Consider the following 20,778-nt stretch of genomic DNA (forward strand, 5'->3'; position numbering starts at 1 on the left):
TCTTTTTCTTCTTCTTCTGCTTCTTTCTCACCATCCTCCTCCTCTTCTTCTCCTGCTGCTGTTCCTCCACCTCCTCCTACTTCTTCTTCTCCTCTTCTTCTGGTTCGTCTTCTCCGTTGTCTTCATCTTCATTTTCTTCTCCTCCTCCTCTTCTTCTCCTCTTCCCCCTCTTCTTTTACTTCTTCTTCTGTTCTTGTTGGTATTGAAAGAAATGAAAGACTGTGTACTAAATGTAATTTAAATGATCTTGGTGATGATTTCCATTATATATTTCGATGTTCTTTTTTCAGCCGTCACAGAAAACAGTTGTTAAAGCCATATTATAACAGAAGCTCGAACGCTTTGCGTTTTGTGAAATCAGATGCTTTGTGTTCAGATAATCCTCTAAACATTGTTTCATTCACTTAATTACAAGTCTGTTATGTACTGTGTAACACTGCCATATACATCGTCGCCATGTATTGTTTGCTTTTTTACCTTTTTTTTCATGTGCCCCCATGAGGATTTTTTGGAATAAAATCTTGAATCACTTGTCGTTCTTCTTCTCCCCTTCCTCCTCCCTCTTCTCCCCTTCCTCCTCCCCCTCTTCTTCTCTCCCACCTCCACATCCTCCGTCTTCTTCTTCTCCTGCTTCTTCTTCTCCTTCTTCTCCTCCTCCTCCTTCTTCTTCTTCTCCTTCTGCTTCTTCTACTACTTCTTCTTCTCCTCCTCCTTCTTCCTCTCCTCCTCCTCCTTCAGTCTCCTCATCCTTCGTCTTCTCCTCGTTCATCTTCTCCTCCTCCTTCTTCTTCGCCTCCTCCTGCCTCTTCTTCTCCTCCGTCTGTTTCTTCTCCTGCTCATGCTTCTGCTTCTTCTTCTCCTCTTCCTTCTCCTCCTCCTCTTTCTCCTCCTTCTTCTTCTTCTCCTTCTTCTGCTCCTCCTTCTTAGTCTCCTTTTGCTGCTTCTTCTTCTTCACCAAATCAACGTGGCGATTTTAAATCTGGGGTTAACTTTTCTGGGCACACCCCAGTCACGTGCACAATAGCTATTGAGCGTTTCGTTTGTGAAAGGGAGGGTATGTATGTATGAGAGAGTGGGGAAATGGGAGGTAGGGAAGGGGGCTGTGTGTATTGGTGTAACTGTGTGTAGCTGTGTGTGTACATGTGCGTGTATATGCAAGAGGAATATGTGAAGGTGCCTATGTTTGTGTGAGCGTGTTTGTTTACATATGTGTGTGAGTGTGTGTGTGTGTGTGTGTGTGTGTGTGCGCGCGCGCGCGAGCTTGTGTGTGTGTGTGTGTGTATGTATGTATATGTATAAATGTGTGTATATAGGTATATGTATGTGTATGTATGTATATATGTGTATATGTATGTGTATATATACGTGTGTGTATGTATATGTGTATGTATATGTATATATATGTATGTATATATATATATATATATATATATATATATATATATATATATATATATATGGTGTGTGTGTGGATATGTATGTGTATATGTGTGTGTGTGCATATATATGTATTTATACATTGTGTGTGTGTAGGTGGGTGGGAACATGTGTGTGTGTGTGTGTGTGTGTGTGACCTACTTATTTATTTATGTATTTGTGACATGTTTAAAACTTTGATTTGTGGTGCAGTTATGACAAGTTGTTACATTTATGAGTGAACTCGGGTGGTGCTTGTAAGGTTAATGGAAGGATTAAAGGTGTGTGTGTGTTTAGGGGGTGAGGGGTGGTTTGGGGGTGGGGGTGGGGGCGATTATGCTTAGGCCTGTAGGTATTTTTCCAAAGGAGGGGGAGTGTGGGGGGTGGGTGGTGGTGGTGAAGAAGTTGTGTTGGGGCTTTTGATTAGTATGAATGAATGAAAGTTGTTCTTCTGTGATGCCTAATGTGAACTATGGAAGTGCTGCTCTTTGGCTTAATTCTTGTCTTACTCTGGTGATATTTGATTTTTAAATGAACTATGATCTTTGTATTTGCATTTTTTTGTGAAGAGAGAGACAGAGAGAGAGGGGATGGGAGAGAGTGTATGTGTGTGTGTGTGTGTGTGCGCATGGTGTGTGTGTGGGTGGGTGGGGGGAGATGTGCAATGCGGTTTGGCTGACTGAAATGGAGAGGCACGTAAATTTCAGTAATCTGCATATTTGTATATAGCTATTTCCATTTGGTGCCATTTAATTTATCTTTTTTTTATTTTCTATTCATTTTATTCATTTTATTTGTTTGGTGTTTTCTTCCTATGTTGGACATGTGCTGCTGCCAAAAAGAAAATCTCTGTACCAAAGTATAGACAATAAAGTTTGTGTATTGTGTATTGTATTGTATTGTGTGTGTTGGTGCGTGAATGTGGCTACTGCGCCTGTTTATGTGTATGTATTTGTACGTGTTCAATACCACAAGTTGGTTGTCCAGACTGCAAGCTGTTCATATTCTCGTGCTTGTTTTTCACTGTGCATCTGTTTTGACCAGATTATTGCAGTTTAAGTTATTGGGATGTGGACGTGTGTGTGTGTGTGTGTGTGTGTGTGTGTTGGGGTGCGGGATGTTGTATTGCCCAGTAATGGGTTTTTGTTTGGGTTTTTCCTCGTCATTGTGCTCCGTAGAAAGATAATGTGCGGTTGCATCAGTTGCCGCGATTCAAGTGAACTGCACAAAAATTACTTCGTTCTTCTTCTGACCCTCCCTACCCCCCTACGTGCGATCTAACCCCAACCCATCTCTCTCTCTCTCTCTCTCTCTCTCTCTCTCTCTCTCTCTCTCTCTCTCTCTCTCGTCGTCGTCCTCCTCCTCCTCTCACTTCCCTTCCCTTCCTTTTATAAATTGTTTATCTTTATTTTAGTTTATTATTTTTATTTACCTTTGGAGAGAAAACCTGCACGTCAGTAGAGTTGTACCACAGGTGACCGTGACCCAAGCAATGGGTTCGATAACCCCCCTCATCCTCGGCGAGGCTCTAAGCGCCATAATTTCATTTCATTTCCCCCTCCTCCCCTTCTTCCTCCTCTTCTTCCTCCCCTTCTTTCTCCTCCTCTTCTTCCTCCTCCTCTATTTCTTCTTTTTGTTCTTAATATTGTTTCTTATTGTTCTTCTTCTTCTTCTCCTCCTCCTCCTCTCTCTCTCTATTTCTTATCATTCTTTTATTATCATTATTAATGATAACGATTATTTATTATTATTATCATTATCTTATTTTTATTATTTTTATCATTTACGCTTATTCAAGCGCGAGGCGAGAATTTCTTTCCTGGATGGTACAAACAGAAATCGGAAGAAGTATTGGTTCCGCTTTTCAGTGCCAGTGCAATACCTTTTGGCCACGTCGCACTGTAGCTTGTCTCAATCTGCTATGTTACTGGACACATTTACTACAATTTTGTTCAGTATGTTCTTGTTCTTCACGTTTAAACTTCCGTACCAGCAGATGAAAGAGAAAATTAAAACTGATTCAGTGAAGCAGCGGAAAAAAGCCCAAGATGATTTATTTTGGAATCGACCTGAATGTGCGTGCGCGTGTGGTTGTGTGTATTGTAGGGGGAATAGGGGGTGGGGTGGATGAATAGTTTTCATTGATGTTTGGTATCTTGTGTTCATTTTTTTCCTTTTTGATATTTACATATATGTTCTATTTGTAAACGCCAAATGCTTATTTTCAAGATTAGGCGTAAATGCTCATAATAATGATAATAATAATAATGTTTCTGAGTTTCTGTAACCAGTAGATGCGAGAATGGCTGGTGTTTGTTTTTGTTTGTGTGGTGTGTTGTTGTTTCTTCTTTATTTAATTCTCTCTTTTTTATGTGACAGGTTTGGGTGTAAAACAGTTTATCATTAAAGTCTTGTTCCCAGATAATTGTATTCGCTAACTCTTTCAACTTGCGTGCCGTTGATAGAGATGACAGACAAGGGTCGGACATTTCCTAAAATCATTAACCATTCTGGTGTTTTGGGACATCAAAATCTAAGTAGTTGTCCTCGCACCAAGAGGAAACAAATTGAACCTGTTCAAAACAGACTGTGCAAGAGTTAGACAGATCTTGATTGGCAGTCATCAATGCATTTAATCAAGTGTTGTTTCTGTACCAGTGCAGTGATTGGTGTGTAATGTGAACAGGACAGGTGGCAGAACTGTTCCATACGGGGCACCAGTTGAAGTTGTTTTAAGAGGTTGGTGGAAACAGAGTTCTGTTGCCGAGAAAATAGATGATCCATTGAACAAGTTTTGAACTAACGTTAAGGGGAAGAGGCTTCAGTGCCATTAGGTTTGGATGGATGGTGTTGAACGCAGAATCAAGATTTTTTTTTTTTTTTTTTTTTAACAAAACAGACTAGGAATTTGGTTTCTCAAGGTGGGTGTATGAGTGATAAAGGATAAAGATTGTTACACAGGCAGTATTTCGGTTGGTCCTGCTTGCAAACTGACATCAATCGTTGTATGGAACAGTGTATGACAGAATGTGAGTCGGCTCACCACCGTCACGATTTTGTGTCACTGCTGATAAGAACACGATGACGGTAGTGATGACAGTGAAGAAGATGGCGATGATGGTGACGACGACGATCACGATGGTGGTGACTACTGTTAACAAAGCGCTGTGACCCAATTTACAGAAGCAGTCAGAAGAAGGGTTAGGAGAGACACGTGCTCCCTGCGGGTCGACAGTGACGGTGTACAAAGAAGATGGCTCTTTCCTTCCTCAGCACTCTGCAGGTGATCGGCCAATTCCGTGATGGAAACGATTCAAACACCACCATCCAAGAGTGAGTTATTTGCCCCCGTCTCTCTCACTCTCTCTCTCGCTTTGCCCCCATCTCTCTCACTCTCTCTCTCGCTTTGCCCCCATCTCTCTCTCTGACTTTGCCCCCATCTCTCTGATTTTGCCCCCATCTCTCTCTCTGACTTTGCCCCCATCTCTCTCTCTCTGACTTTGCCACTTTGCCCCCATCTCTCTCTCTCTGACTTTGCCACTTTGCCCCCATCTCTCTCTCTCTGACTTTGCCCCCATCTCTCTCTCTCTGACTTTGCCCCCATCTCTTTCACTTTGCCCCATCTCTTTCTCTTTCACTTTGCCCCATCTCTCTCTCTGACTTTGCCCCATCTCTCTCTCTCTCTCTGACTTTGCCCCCATCTTTCTCTCTCTCTGACTTTGCCCCAATCTCTCTCTCTCTCACTTTGCCCCCATCTCTCTCTCTCTCTCTCTGACTTTGCCCCCATCTCTCTCTCTCTCTCTCTTGCTTTGCCCCCATCTCTCTCTCTGTGACTTTGCCCCCATCTCTCTCTCTCTCTCGCTTTGCCCCCATCTCTCTCTCTCTCTCGCTTTGCCCCCATCTCTCTCTCTCTCTCTCTCTCTCTCTCTCTCTCTCTCTCTCTCTCTGTGACTTTGCCCCCATCTCTCTCTCTCTCTCTCGCTTTGCCCCCATCTCTCTCTCTCTGTGACTTTGCCCCCATCTCTCTCTCTCTCTCTCTCTCTCTCGCTTTGCCCCCATCTCTCTCTCTCTCTCTCTCTCTCTCTCGCTTTGCCCCCATCTCTCTCTCTCTCTGTGACTTTGCCCCCATCTCTCTCTCTCTCGCTTTGCCCCCATCTCTCTCTCTCTCTCTGACTTTGCCCCCATCTCTCTCTCTCTCTCTCGCTTTGCCCCCATCTCTCTCTCTCTCTCTGACTTTGCCCCCATCTCTCTCTCTCTCTCTCGCTTTGCCCCCATCTCTCTCTCTCTCTGACTTTGCCCCCATCTCTCTCTCTCTCTCTCTCGCTTTGCCCCCATCTCTCTCTCTCTCTCTCGCTTTGCCCCCATCTCTCTCTCTCTCTCGCTTTGCCCCCATCTCTCTCTCTCTCTCTCTCTCTCTCTCTCTCTCGCTTTGCCCCCATCTCTCTCTCTCTCTCTCGCTTTGCCCCCATCTCTCTCTCTCTCTCTCGCTTTGCCCCCATCTCTCTCTCTCTCTCTCGCTTTGCCCCCATCTCTCTCTCTCTCTCGCTTTGCCCCCATCTCTCTCTCTCTCTCTCTCTCTCTCGCTTTGCCCCCATCTCTCTCTCTCTCGCTTTGCCCCCATCTCTCTCTCTCTCTCTCTGACTTTGCCCCCATCTCTCTCTCTGACTTTGCCCCCATCTCTCTCTCTCTCTCTCGCTTTGCCCCCATCTCTCTCTCTCTCTCTCTCGCTTTGCCCCCATCTCTCTCTCTCTCTCTGTGTGACTTTGCCCCCATCTCTCTCTCACTCTCTCGCTTTGCCCCCATCTCTCTCTCTCTCTCTCTCTCGCTTTGCCCCCATCTCTCTCTCTCTCTCTCTCTCGCTTTGCCCCCATCTCTCTCTCTCTCTCTGTGACTTTGCCCCCATCTCTCTCTCTCTCTCTCTCTCTCTCTCTCTCTCTCGTGTGTATATGTATGCAGAAGATTGAATACTCACGTCAAAGATCCATGTAATCCATGTCAGCGTTTGTTTGGTTGTGAAAACAAACATTCAGCACAGCACGCACTACCTAATCAACAAGTATAATCAGCAAAACTGACGTTGGTCGTGATGCTCTCAGCACACCCTTGTACGGATCAGATTTCAGTTCTGGAAAGTCAGCCATGAATTTGAAAGATTCCAGAACCGTTGATGAAGCAGAATTCTGAACTTTGTGTGTGTGTGTGCCAAACTCAATCTGAGACACAGAATTCCAGAAAACAACTTCCACGATAGACAAAACCACTGAGATCAAGCTAATAAGATGGCACTGAATAGGGCACGGGCACGACTGTCGAGAGGTTAAAGCGTTAAACTTTAAATCTGAGAGTCCTGGGTTCGAATTTCAGCCCCGTCATTTGGCGAGTTATCTCTCAGATCAACAGATATGCAGACCTGTTTGTGCCAGAACACCTTCGTGTGAATACGCATGCGGAGGATGTTTAGCCAAATAGCCACGTTAGATATTTCACATTCTCTGTCAGATTTCGGTGAACTGTGGAAACAGGACCATACCCAGAAGTAAAATGACAATGAGGCAAACGACTAAACAACAAAGTGGTAATTCTCTCTCCATTTACAAGGTACACAACAATTTCAAGTCAATGCTGCTTTTGTTACCGATTCAGCTAACACACGGGTAGATAAAAAGTGCACTGGAATAAACCCAGACACTTCTACAAAACGAAAGCTCCGGGCGTGTCCTTGTGCCGATCATTTGACATGTGCACACAGCAACAGTGACAGCAGAAATGTACTAACACAAATTAGCTTAAATTCAAGACTTGCATAGCTTTTAAACCTGAATATGCAACACAGAATATATTGAGAACACAGAACAAAGACATGGTTGCCTCGATGGATTTGTACTCGAAATGACAATGAAGCTAGGAGAGTAAAGGATAAATCAGCAAGGACCCAGAAGGCACACTCCCGGAAACATAGCATGGCTGCCAGTATGGCGGAGTAAGAACATACATGTAAAAGCCCACTCGTACATACGAGAGAACGTGGGAGTTGCGGTCCACGAACGCACAAGAAGTAGGACACATCCTCACAATGCCAGCAGATTCCCTTCCAGTCGTAGCACCTGGCTGGACACCAGACAGAAAAAGCACGAGGATGGCCAAAGGAGATGCGGCGCACAACGGCTGGAAAAGAACTGAAAGAGATCAGTGTCTGTACAGTTTGAGCACAAGACAGGCGGAAGTTCAGTCCCTGGTTGTCCTTGTGTGCCACAGGGCACCAAGAGAGTATGATGAATCAACAGGATGTTGTTCGTGTCACAGAAAGAGAAGAGAAAAAAAACTGCAAAAACTCCAACCAGTGAACAAAGTGAGTAATAATAACAAAACCCCAAAGCAGCATTTACTTGAAGTTGTATACCTTGTGAATATTATTTGTTAATCATCTGTTCTCCTGGTTTCCTTGTTTCTTTACTTCAAACCAAATGTCCAACTGGAAGATGTTGAGCAGCGTGTTGGTGGGGGTGAGCAGACTGGTTGGTTGTTGTCTGTTTCAGGTGTGTGGAGAAGATCGACCATTACGACTTCTACCATTTCGTCGTGATACCAGCTGTATGTATCTTTTCTGTCTGTCTGTCTGTGTGTCTGTCTGTCTGTCTGTCTGTCTGTCTGTCTGTCTGTCTGTCTGTGTGTCTGTCTGTCTGTCTGTCTGTCTGTCTGTGTGTCTGTCTGTGTGTCTGTCTGTCTGTCTGTGTGTCTGTCTGTGTGTCTGTGTGTCTGTGTCTTCCACGACTCTCTATCTCCCTTTGTGTATCTTTCTTTAATTTCTTTAATTCTCTGTCTCCCTCTGTGTGTGTGTGTGTGTGTGTGTGTGTGTGTGTGACTCACTTAATTCCCCCCCCCTCTCTCTCTCTCTATCTCTCTCCCCAAGCCAAAGCAGATGCCATTATTGACTACACGAACCAAGCGCACTGTACGATCGGAAACAAAATGAAAGAATGCACCAACGTCGATAGTCCTTTGAAAAACTTGGCAGGTGCAATTAATCAGTGCTTTTATATCTGTGGATTTATGGAACCCGAAAACATTTTTCAACAGTTTTCATCAAGTTTCGTTTTGGCAAAAATGATTTGAAATTAAATCAACCTTGTCGATATGTTTTGAAAAATGTTCATGTTCTGACTGATTTGGAGACGAACGATATACATACACAAACAGTCTCTCCGTTCTACGACAAAAAAAGAGAGAGAAATATTTGTCTGAACATGATCAAAATGTCAGAACCCCTTTGTTATTCTCTTTGTCACCAAACAATAGATGATTTGTGACCAGAGATATCGCTAGTTTCTTTGTTTCATTTTCCAAGTACTGAAATTGCATAACAGCGCTCTCAGCCCCAAACATAAGGCTTTAGTCGTGGGTTTTCGGTTTACTTACGTCTTTTTAAAAATAGGCAAATTTTCTCTTCTCGAGAGTTCTTTAGTTTGTGGTTGTTTTTGTTTTTGTTCTTCTGGTTTCATTTTTAGATACGGTGTGTGTGTGGGAGGGGGGGGGGGTGTCCCGTGTACAGGTATTTGACCTAATGTTAAAAGTCTTGAATCAAGTCGGAAAATGGTATTTTAGTACTCATCCATAAATGGCAACCGCGGGTGGTTAAATTTTGCGATTTTTTTAATACTGCTTCAGAGGAGCTTTTTGATCTTGGGTGGCCAGTGTGGGTGCGAGTGCATGAGGGATTCGGGTACCCTTTCAATGGCTCAGGGTGTAAACCGTTGTAAACACGTCACAAATTACAAGGATTACGATTTGTGGTGATGTCATAGGTGCTGATTGCGTTGGCGTTTTCCTTCACCAAGCGGCGACGTAATATTCTGCTGCATATTTTGGATGGACGGCCAGGACTTATTCAGTGAGATTTTTGTTATTGTTACCGTCGTTTGTGTTGTTGGTAGCAGTAGTAGTAGCAGTAGTAGCGGTGATGATGGTGGAAACAATGGTGGTAGTGTGTTGTTCTGTAACATTATATTTATTTTTGTTGCTACTGCACTCTGTTTGTGTGTGTGTGTGTGTGTGTGTCTCCAAACATTATCAGGTGTGTTTGTGCGCGTGAGTCTCTGTGTGTGTACATGATTTTTTTCAAACGTCATGTAAGATATCAACACTCGTTTGACATGAGGTACGTATATGTGTCTGTAATTTTTGCGAATGTGTGTATATGTTTTGTTGACTTCATTAATACTGTGGAAAACTAGTGTTTGTCCTCCGTGTCACAGCGGTGTCATTGTCTTGATTCGTGTGCGTGTGTGTGTGCATGCGTGTGTGTGTGTGTTCATGTGTGTGTGTGTGTGTGTGTGTGTGTGCTTGGTGTTTGTGTTTGTAAATAAATGTGTGTGTGTGTGTGTGGATGGATGTGCGTGGGGACGTACGCGCGAGCGTGTGTGTGTGTGTGTGTGTGTGTGTGTGATTTTTTTCTCCCAGTCCCATGAATTCATTGTCACGAAGCTCCAGAATCTCCTACGCCTGTGCGTTCGGGGCGACAGCCTTCCTGGTGTACCAGATTGTCCTGGAAAAAAAATATGCCATCAACTACACAGGCAACCATCGGGCTGTTAAATGTACGTGGGTGTGTTGGGGTGGGAAGGGGATGGGGGGGGGGGTGGGGTGGGGGGAGGGGTTGGGTGGTGGCGTTCCTGTGGAGGTTGTGTTTGTGCTTGAACCTGCCCTTCCCCGTACCACACTACATGTGACATCACACTCACACTTTAGTCTCTCCTCCACTACTTCGACCTATCCTCACTCTCCCCAGCCTCCTTCGCCCTGCTCTCCCCCATCTCCCCCTTCCCTCCCCGTCTTATCCTTCCCTACCCATCTCCCCCTTCCCTCCCTTACCCTTCCCTACCCATCTCCCCCTTCCCTCCCTTATCCTTCCCTACCCATCTCCCCCTTCCCTCCCCGTCTTATCCTTCCCTACCCATCTCCCCCTTCCCTCCCTTACCCTTCCCTCCCTCTATCCACATTTCACCCTCCCTCACCCTTATCTCAGTCCACCTCCGTCACCCTCCTCCACCAAAACCTACCTACCCTACCAACCTCCCCTAAACCAGCCTGCCTCCCCCCCACCCCCTTTATCTCAGTCTACCCCCCTTATCTCAGTCTACCCCCCCTTTATCTCAGTCTACCCCCCCTATCTCAGTCTACCCCTCCCCCTTTATCTCAGTCTACCTCCCCTCCCCCTTTATCTCAGTCTACCTTCCCTCCCCCCCTCCCCCTTTATCTCAGTCTACCTTCTCTCCCCCCCCTCCCCCTTTATCTCAGTCTACCTTCTCTCCCCCCCCTCCCCCTTTATCTCAGTCTACCTTCTCTCCCCCCCCCTCCCCCTTTATCTCAGTCTACCTTCTCTCCCCCCCCTCCCCCTTTATCTCAGTCTACCTCCCCTCCCCCTTTATCTCAGTCTACCTTCCCTCCCCCCCTCCCCCTTTATCTCAGTCTACCTTCCCTCCCCCCCCTCCCCCTTTATCTCAGTCTACCTTCTCTCCCCCTTTATCTCAGTCTACCTTCCCTCCCCCCCTCCCCCTTTATCTCAGTCTACCTTCCCTCCCCCCCTCCCCCTTTATCTCAGTCTACCTTCCCTCCCCCCTCCCCCTTTATCTCAGTCTACCTTCCCTCCCCCCCACCCCCCGTTTATCTCAGTCTACCTTCCCTCGCCCCCCTCCACCCCAAACTACCAACCCTACCCTGTTCTGCTCTTATTTGCAGTGTTCGTGCCCATCGAGTCCATGTTTATCTGCCCTACCCTATCAACCTATCCTACCCTATACTACCACCCTACCCTGCCCCACCCTGTTCAGCTCTCATTTGCGCAGTGTTCATGTCCTTCTCTCCCCCTTTATCTCAGTCTACCTTCGCTTCTCTCACCCTTTATCTCAGTCTACCTCCCCTTCCCCTTTATCTCAGTCTACCTCCCCTCCCCCTTTATCTCAGTCTACCTTCCCTCCCCCCTCCCCCTTTATCTCAGTCTACCTACCCTCCCCCTTTATCTCAGTCTACCCCCCCCCCCTTTTTTTTATCTCAGTGTACCCCCCCCCTTATCTCAGTCTACCTTTCCTCCCCCTTTTTCTCAGTCTACCTTCCCTCCCCTTCCCCCCTTATCTCAGTCTACCTTCCTCCCCCTTTATCTATCTTGCCTCCCCCTCCCCTTTATCTCAGTCTACCTTCCCTCCCCCTCCCCCTTTATCTCAGTCTACCTCCCCTCCCCCTTTTATCTCAGTCTACCTTCCCTTCCCCTCTATCTCAGTCTACCTTCCCTCCCCCCTTTATCTCAGTCTACCTTCCCTCCCCCTCAAATCAGTCTACCTTCCCTCCCCCTCCCCCTTTATCTCAGTCTACCTTCCTTCCCCCCTCCCCTTTATCTCAGTCTACCTTCCCTCCCCCCCACCCCCCGTTTATCTCAGTCTACCTTCCCTCGCCCCCCTCCACCCCAAACTACCAACCCTACCCTGTTCTGCTCTTATTTGCAGTGTTCGTGCCCATCGAGTCCATGTTTATCTGCCCTACCCTATCAACCTATCCTACCCTATACTACCACCCTACCCTGCCCCACCCTGTTCAGCTCTCATTTGCGCAGTGTTCATGGCCGTTGGGTTACTGTTTATCTTCGTTTCCTTCCTCAACCAACCTGCCCTAAATTACCCTACCAGTACCTAGTCATACCACTCAGCCCTACCTTACCCTTCCCTCCCCCCCTTTATCTCTACCTTACCCTTCCCTCCCTCCCCCTTATCTCTACCTTCCCTTACACTTCCCTCCCTCCCCCTTATCTCTGCCTTCCCTTACCTCCCTCCCTCCCCCTTATCTCTACCTTTCCTTACACTTCCCTCCCTCCCCCTTATCTCTACCTTCCCTTACCTCCCTCCCTCCCCCCCTTATCTCTACCTTCCCTTACCCTTCCCCCCTCCCCCTTATCTCTACCTTACCCTTCCCTCCCTCCCCTTATCTCTACCTTCCCTTACCCTTCCCTCCCTCCCCCTTATCTCTACCTTCCCTTACCCTTCCCCCCCCCCCCTTATCTCTACCTTCCCTTACCTCCCTCCCTTCCCCTTATCTCTACCTTCCCTTACCCTTCCCTCCCTCCCCCTTATCTCTACCTTCCCTTACCCTTCCCTCCCCCCCCCCTTATCTCTACCTTCCCTTACCCTTCCCTCCCCCCCCCCTTATCTCTACCTTCCCTTACCTCCCTACCCCTTATCTCTACCTTCCTTTACCCTTCTCGACCATAACCTACCTAACCTGCCCTGTTCTGCCCTCAATTGCGCAGTGTTCGTGGCCGTTGGGTTCATGTTTATCTACCCTACCCTACTCAACCAACCTACCCAACCTACAGAACCAATCTACCCTACCACACCCTACCCTGTTGTGTTGTCATGTGCACAGCGTTCGTGGCCATCGGGTCCATGTTTATCTACGGCCTGGTGTTCTTCCCGGTGTTCGCCAGTCTGGCCATTGACTCTGTGTTCGGCTACATTCTGGGCGCACTCTACGTCTGGATGCTGACCGCAGTGCAGTTCTTCAAAGCCCTGGAGTGTGAGAATGCCTCAGTGGTGAGTTTTTGCACAGCGGTTGTGGTGGTGGTGGTAACGTTGAAGATGGTGATGACGGTGGTGACGATAAGGATGTTGATGGTATGGATGATGACAGAAGGTGTGTGGAGAAGACACTTCGATGGTGGTGGTTGTGATGACGATCTTGAATATCTCGATCGAGAACGAAGGTGAGAGTTATGATGATAATGAATTTATATCCATGGCAACGTTTCACACATTGGTGGTGGGACAATAATAACGTGGGTGATGATGATGATTATTATTATAACCATGACGACAGCTTCATCGAAGATGACAGTAATGATGCCAACGATAAAGATATGACAGTAAACAAGGGGTTCTCATGACGAGGACAACATCGATAAAAATAATCGAAGACTCCAAGAACGTCAATAAAAACGGCTTTGACGATTCAGATAATGATGATTTTGTTAACACAAAGACTGTGAAGGCAGAGACGGAGATGATGATGATAATAACGTCATATGCCATCGATAGTGAAAATGAAGGCTGCCAGTGAACCAAAATACGCTTTGTAAATCATTCCATGGAGCGATGGCCTAGTGGTGACGATTCCACATAGGAAGCGAGAGAATCTAGGTGTACAGAAACGAATGCCGTACTCGCCAGTATTTTCTCCCCCTCATGTTCACTCCCATTCCCCTGCTGCACATCTCCATCCAACTGTGTGTTCATGTCTCTCCCATTCCCTGCTGCACATCTCCATCCAACTGTGTGTTCATGTCACTCCCATTCCCCTGCTGCACATCTCCATCCAACTGTGTGTTCATGTCTCTCCCATTCCCTGCTGCACATCTCCATCCAACTGTGTGTTCATGTCACTCCCATTCCCCTGCTGCACATCTCCATCCAACTGTGTGTTCATGTTCACTCCCATCCCCCGCTGTACATCTCCGTCCAACTGTGTGTTCATGTCTCTCCCATTCCCCTGCTGCACATCTCCATCCAACTGTGTGTTCATGTCACTCCCATTCCCTGCTGCACATCTCCATCCAACTGTGTGTTCATGTTCACTCCCATTCCCCTGCTGCACATCTCCATCCAACTGTGTGTTCATGTTCACTCCCATTCCCCTGCTGCACATCTCCATCCAACTGTGTGTTCATGTTCACTCCCATTCCCCTGCTGCACATCTCCATCCAACTGTGTGTTCATGTTCACTCCCATTCCCCTGCTGCACATCTCCATCCAACTGTGTGTTCATGTTCACTCCCATTCCCCTGCTGCACATCTCCATCCAACTGTGTGTTCATGTCACTCCCATTCCCCTGCTGCACATCTCCATCCAACTGTGTGTTCATGTTCACTCCCATCCCCCGCTGTACATCTCCGTCCAACTGTGTGTTCATGTCTCTCCCATTCCCCTGCTGCACATCTCCATCCAACTGTGTGTTCATGTTCACTCCCATTCCCCTGCTGCACATCTCCATCCAACTGTGTGTTCATGTCACTCCCATTCCCCTGCTGCACATCTCCATCCAACTGTGTGTTCATGTTCACTCCCATTCCCCTGCTGCACATCTCCATCCAACTGTGTGTTCATTGCCCATCTCGGACGTCAGTGACGTCAGTATCAAGGGGTGACCGAGATCCTCACACAGAATCTGCTGGTTTCGTGTTTTAGTTTTGAATCATGATTGTCTGTTATTGATAAGTTCACAGTGGGTATGTGTGTACAATCATAATATCGCCCACTATCTTTGTCTCTGTCTCTCTGTGTCTCTCTTTCTCTCTCGGTCCATCTTAATGTAACATGTAACATGGATAGAGAAGACGAGATCCATTTGTTGTGAATGTGTTCTGTCCCACTTGACCTCAGATCGAAACTAAATATTATAGAAACCCTACGGATTCGCTGTTGATATTTATAAATCTTTGAAAAGACTGGATATCGTGACATCATGGTCTTTTTACTGTTGAGTGTCTCTTTAAAACATTTCTGTAGTATCAGCTACTTTTCCATTATCACAATTCACTTTGTATGCGTGTCACACCCCTTCCGTAAGGAGCTTTGGTTTTTGTTTGAATAACATCAGTTCCATCTCTCTCTCTCTCTCTCTCTCTCTCTCTCTCTCTCTCTCTCTGCTGTTCAAACTTTGAAGTCAACTGACTAAAACAAAGACACTGTCGCACAGACATTTAAACTAATGACAGTGAAGTATCAAAGTGTCAAAGCATCTTTTATATCTTATTAGTTTTACTCCAGTTTTGTTTTTCTTTTCTGTTCAAATCTGAATGATTGTTTTCACCATTATTGCTCATAATGACTACAAAAAAGACGCTGTCACGTGGACCTTTAAGCTGTTGACAGTAATGTATCAAAGTGTCAAAAATCTTTTAGCTATTATTATTTTGACTCCACACATCTACACTAAACAAACTTCTATATACGTGGTTAAAGGAAAATAATGTTGTAGTGGAGAACCGGGCTGGGTTTAGACAAAACTATTCCGCAGTTTATCAGATTTTCAATTTGTATTCTGTCATCTGAAAGTCCTTGAACAGGAATGGTCAAAATGTTTGTCTGTTTTGTAGACTTTAAGAAAGCTTTCAACTCATTCAACCATAAGAGAATTCTAAAGATTACATATAATAAGGGAATGACAGGGAAGTTTTTTCTGCAGTCCGAAAGCAATGTATGACTCTCTCGCATCATGTGTAAGGATTAGTAACGAGTTTTCTGAAAAATTTGACTGTCCATTTGGCGTTCGCCAGGGCTGTGTCATGAGCCCCCACACTCTTCTCATCTTTTTTATAAGCCAGCTTGCCAATCATATTAATGAGAATGGTGTTCATGGTTACAGTTTTTGGCTTATATGCAGGGGCTGTTTGTTCTTCTATTTGAAGACAACGTCGCTCTTCTATCGACAACACCGAGAAGACTGCAAACTCAGCTAGAATCCATGAAACTGTGTTGTGACAGTCATAAGTTGACAGTTAACAAATCAAGCGGTTTTCACAGAATGTTTAGAAAAATACTGACAGACCAGTTTATCCAAGAGTGGGATGGTTCAATTAGAGATAAAGAAAGCTATGCCTTATTCTCTATTGTAAAAGATTCTTTTGGGTGCTCGTCTTACATACAAAACATCAGCATTCACTGTTTTCAGGTTGCCTTCAGTCAGATCAGGGCAGGTGTATTGCCGAAATAAACAACAACCTGAACTGATGTGGATCCGTAATAAACGGTTGGTTTTGCCCAGTCTGTTGTACTGTTGACGCGAAATACTTTCTCTTTGAGTGTCCTACTTACACAGATCTACGTCATAGATTCCTGTTAAATACATCATAAAATAAGATTATTAAAAAAAATCAAAAAAAATCTGAAAGGCGAAAATGTTAATCCAGCCCGGTCAGTTTCAAAATTTGTCCCGTGCAGTTCGACGGAGGCAAAACACATAAGAGGTCAATTAAAGACTTTCGACAGCTTTCTTCTATAGAAAACTATACCGGGTTAGAAAAGTGGCCCGTGTACGATATCCTCATTACCGCTACTCTCGTGGTGCTCGCAGATCTACGTCAAATATGTAAAACCAAGACGAGTATCCCCATTTTGTTCTTGTTATAATGTTGCTCTTGATGTGGTGAATTAATCAATCATGGTCAATTCTAATTGTGTGCGTATGTATTTGGATACGAGCGTAAGTGTGTATATTTATATGCCACATGTTTTTCCATTTGTTACACGCTATTGCTGTGTTGTTTTATTACTTCGAGCGCATATAAAACGAAACATAACTAAAGAAATGAGAAAAAGGAAAGAAAGCCGGAAAGATGAGTGATGGAAAGTAAACGGCAAAGAAGAAGAAAATGATGTTGATGATGATGATGATGATGATGAAAGAACAGAGGAGACAAGAAAGAAAGAAACCGAAACAAAAAGTTTAACAAAGAGGAGAAGTAGGTAAACATGAATACAGACCTCGAACTAAGACAGTGGAAGAGATTGCTTCCATGTAATGAATGAACATCTTAGAAATAAGTTCCCTGAAATTGTCTAATTAAAACTGGTCGTGATTTTTTTCTATGCTTTATATTGCTTTCTCTTAAGTGGACATCCTTAATTGGATTGGGTACGAACATGTTGTTTGTGTGTGTGTGCGTGTGAAAGCCCATGTGTGATAGGAATTGAAGGTGTGAGTAAGTTGGGGATTGGCATTGCCGGAGAGGTTGGGAGGTGGCAGAGATGGAGAAGGAGAGATGGAGGGGAGGGGTGGAGGAGAGACAGAAAAATGTGAAATATAAGTATGGTGTGAAAATATACGTAAACAGGCTACTGGCTCGACTTTATTGGAATGTGCATGATCATTGCTCTGTGTTCAGGTTGTGCAAGTGTTTGGAAAAATGTCCAGATTTTGCCTAGCTGGAATTAAACATTGTTTGCTGATATTTCAGTTAGACATTGATCTATAGAATGTGTTAGTAACGAGCATTGTTCACGTGGATTAATGTGTAAAAAAAAAGTGTGTGAAGTATAGCTGGGAAGAGGCGACATGAGAGGGATATGGGATGGGGGGTGGGGGAGGGTAGGAGGGAAAGAGAGTGATAGATACGAATGATAGGTATATGTGCCCATGGCCAAAGTACATTGAACCATTCGTAATCTCTGTGTGTGTGTGTGTGTGTGTGTGTGTCCCAGAAAGATAAGTTACTACTGATACTGCGGGGTTTGCCGGGTTTGCTGTGCCTGGTGTACCTGAGCGTGTCCATCCCTTTGCGTGGGGTGAGAGCGTGGAGACAGGGACACTATTTCGAATGGAAGGAGGACAACCGTCAGGATACCAACACGCTGTCCGACATCCGGGCCTCTTACGCCGGACATCACGTCACCAAGCTCTTCCGGAAACCCAAAGCTAAGCCGTGAGTGGGTTTCCGTTCACGCTGTCTTCCTCTCTCATTAGGAATAATGATCGGTAACAATCTATCCTGGCCGAAACACATAGAAAGTATGTCAACAATTCTTGCTGAAGCAAACCACAACAGTAAAGAAAAATATAGATTTTGATCAAATCTACTTGCAATTAGATTATGTTTTTGACCATTTATTCAATCTGTTGTAGACTATGCTTCTGTATTTTGGGATTCAGCCAGCCAGCAATAACTTGATTATACCACTGACTGGCGCCCACTAATGAGATGTTAGATTAATTGTTAACATGTCATCCCCTCTGACAGCTTCTGGCTGTAAACAAGAAGACATTTTTCTTCTCAAGGCTAGACTCTTGTAAAGTCCTTTTTTCTCAAGGCTAGACTCTTGTAAAGCCCTTTTTATTATATACGATATCACATGGTAATCTCATCGTCTCTGGTAAATATGTTCACTTATAACAATTATTGACACTTGCATAAAGTTAACCTCACCCTCACAACCATCACTTGATGTAAGTCAATACTAACATATTGTGAGTGTTAGTTATGGAACCATATTCTTGAAAACTTTTTTTTCCAATCAACTGAACTTGAAGTTAATTTTCATATATATAATTTCCTAATGAATCTTTCAAATTTGATTTGGCTCTATCCAAATATGCATTGATGTTATTCAACATTAATGAAACTTCTACTCTGTGTGTGTGTGTGTGTGTGTGTATGTGTGTGTGTGTGTGTGTTACAAGATGGCAAAACTCATGACACCCAGTGACATAGATGTTAGATGAGCTGACTTTTCCGAATGAAGTAGTGATGGCAAAAGAAAAAACATTTTGATGAATTTGATACACCCAAAAGTTATATACATACACATAAAATCTAGAGTATGTCCACACACACACACACACACACACACACACACACGATTCCTACGCCACGATGGCGCACTAAAAAGTCCAGAGCTCAAGAAAGAAATTAGATGAAGAAGAATGTGAAGAAGTGGAAGTTTTCCAAGAACAGAAAACACCAGAATGGCAGTCAGCCTACCACCTGCCCACAAGAACTAACAGAAGTGCCCATCCAACAAAAGATAAGGTTGCGAGTAAGAACCAACACGATCGGGGGGAAATACAACTGCCAAGAAGAACAAGAAGAATCAACAACAAAGTTACACGTTGTTTGTAAAGAGGCGCTGACTGGAACTCATCGGCTGAAAGAGCTTGTACAGAATTTGAGTGCTCAAATTGTCAGCCTATAAAAACAGTACAAGAACGAAGAAGCATATGACATATGGAGAGACACCACATGAACAAGAACTAGGACAGAACAATGTAGGCCCACTTACCACCAGTTCTAAATACCAGGCAGCTGACAAAAACCACGGTAGAAACACCATCCTGACACTGTTGCCCAAATATGCGTTGTTCAAAGAAAAAAAAGACTGACCCGAAAATGATGTCAGACTTCTTCATGACGACGACATCAAAAAGAGTGATGACAACGATCCCGACTTCCAAAACCCTTCCAAGAGTGCTACTTCATGACTGTGATGAGCAAGGTCAAAGGAAAAAGACCAGGACAATCGTAGGGTTTACAGTCAGGTCGCCACCAGAAAACTACAGGTCGTCAAAGAAAACAACACAGTTCTAGAAGAAGCGAAAGAAACCCTTCAACCAGGGCCAGACGTCATTGCTGTGCATTTGGGCATTAACTGGAATCAGACGTTTGAGGCCTGTAAAGGCCTGTTCATCGTTCTATAAGAAACAGTATACTGGCATGCGCAGCTTAATGACAGCATACTGGATCATAATTATACACTTGTAGAGTTGGCCCAATGAGCGTCAAACCTTGACTTGAAAGACGACATGGATGGGGCAGTCACGACACTGTCTGACAAACCGTTCCATGTACTGACGACTCGCTCAGCAAAGAAGGAACTGCGTAAAGAAGGAATTAACGATGTTAGATCCGAGGATCCATCTGCCTGCGGTAGCAATATTGAAAAATGCTTACAAAATATAAAAAGTCATGTCTCCTGGAAGAACATGTGGAATTCCTCAGTCACGCCAACCTGCAAACTGCTGGCAGCAGGCTCGTGACCCATGATGAAGCCCCACAGCAAGAGGGGCAAGTGTCCTGGCACGGAACTTGAGGAGACACCTCCACAGGAAGTACATTGTGTAGCCTAGGAGGAGACCAACCCAACGTCACGTGACCATCAAGGCCCAGGTTTTTATCCTCCACTTTTCCCGCCACTCTGGTTCTACAGAACATGACTTCGATCATTATGACGAGTTCCAATATGTCTTGACATCAGAATATTCACTGTACCTTCTCCTAATACTTAAATATGGAAATGATTTTAGTCTCTTTTTCTTCTAATATGGAAATGAATCTTCATGTACTAACCTGTGGTGGAACTGTCATTCCATTGCCATTTTCGTCATTTTTAGTCCAGTATCTTGCATCCAGTAACTTTCAAATTTTACATCTTCAGTCATTAACTGTAAACAAAAGTATTCTGCCGAAATTGTCTCGCTACTGTTACCCATAAGTGTATCATGAAACAGATAGCTTTGATCGTGTATAAATGGTGATATATGCCCGCAAAGGCATACACTATTGTATAAGAACATCGTCAAGAACATCAACAAGCGCATTATATTCCATACCATTCAGACCCTCAGACACGTTCCGAGGTTTCAGACCCGAAAAGACGTTCCTGTAAACACTGCTGAACATGTGCATTAGTTTTCTTATAATTCAGACCCCAGATACATACCTTTATCACAGCTCAACATGTGCATTATTGTCCTTATCACCCAGACCCTTGATTTTAGACCCTCAGACCTTGGTTACAGCTCAACATAAGCATTATTTTTCGTATTATTCA

At 44.7% G+C, this 20,778-nt stretch overlaps 1 protein-coding gene across 2 annotated transcripts in view; it reads left to right on the forward strand.

Moving 5' to 3' along the window:
* The window catches only part of LOC143288948 (receptor for retinol uptake stra6-like), a 54,358-nt gene that overhangs the window by 5,997 nt on the left and 27,583 nt on the right, over positions 1-20,778 (forward strand). Inside the window, exons 2-7 of one of the 2 annotated variants that reach the window (XM_076597629.1) lie at positions 4,600-4,749; positions 7,953-8,007; positions 9,219-9,304; positions 9,874-10,010; positions 12,826-12,992; positions 17,656-17,876. In XM_076597629.1, the coding sequence (XP_076453744.1) occupies positions 4,670-4,749; positions 7,953-8,007; positions 9,219-9,304; positions 9,874-10,010; positions 12,826-12,992; positions 17,656-17,876 (746 nt within the window). In that variant the 5' untranslated portion in view covers positions 4,600-4,669. Of the gene's footprint in view, positions 1-4,599; positions 4,750-7,952; positions 8,008-9,218; positions 9,305-9,873; positions 10,011-12,825; positions 12,993-17,655; positions 17,877-20,778 lie in introns of those variants that run through there. The other variant, XM_076597630.1, reaches the window with a different exon arrangement.

This window comes from Babylonia areolata, chromosome 13 (assembly GCF_041734735.1).
Source record: "Babylonia areolata isolate BAREFJ2019XMU chromosome 13, ASM4173473v1, whole genome shotgun sequence".
Lineage (NCBI taxonomy): Eukaryota > Metazoa > Mollusca > Gastropoda > Neogastropoda > Buccinidae > Babylonia > Babylonia areolata.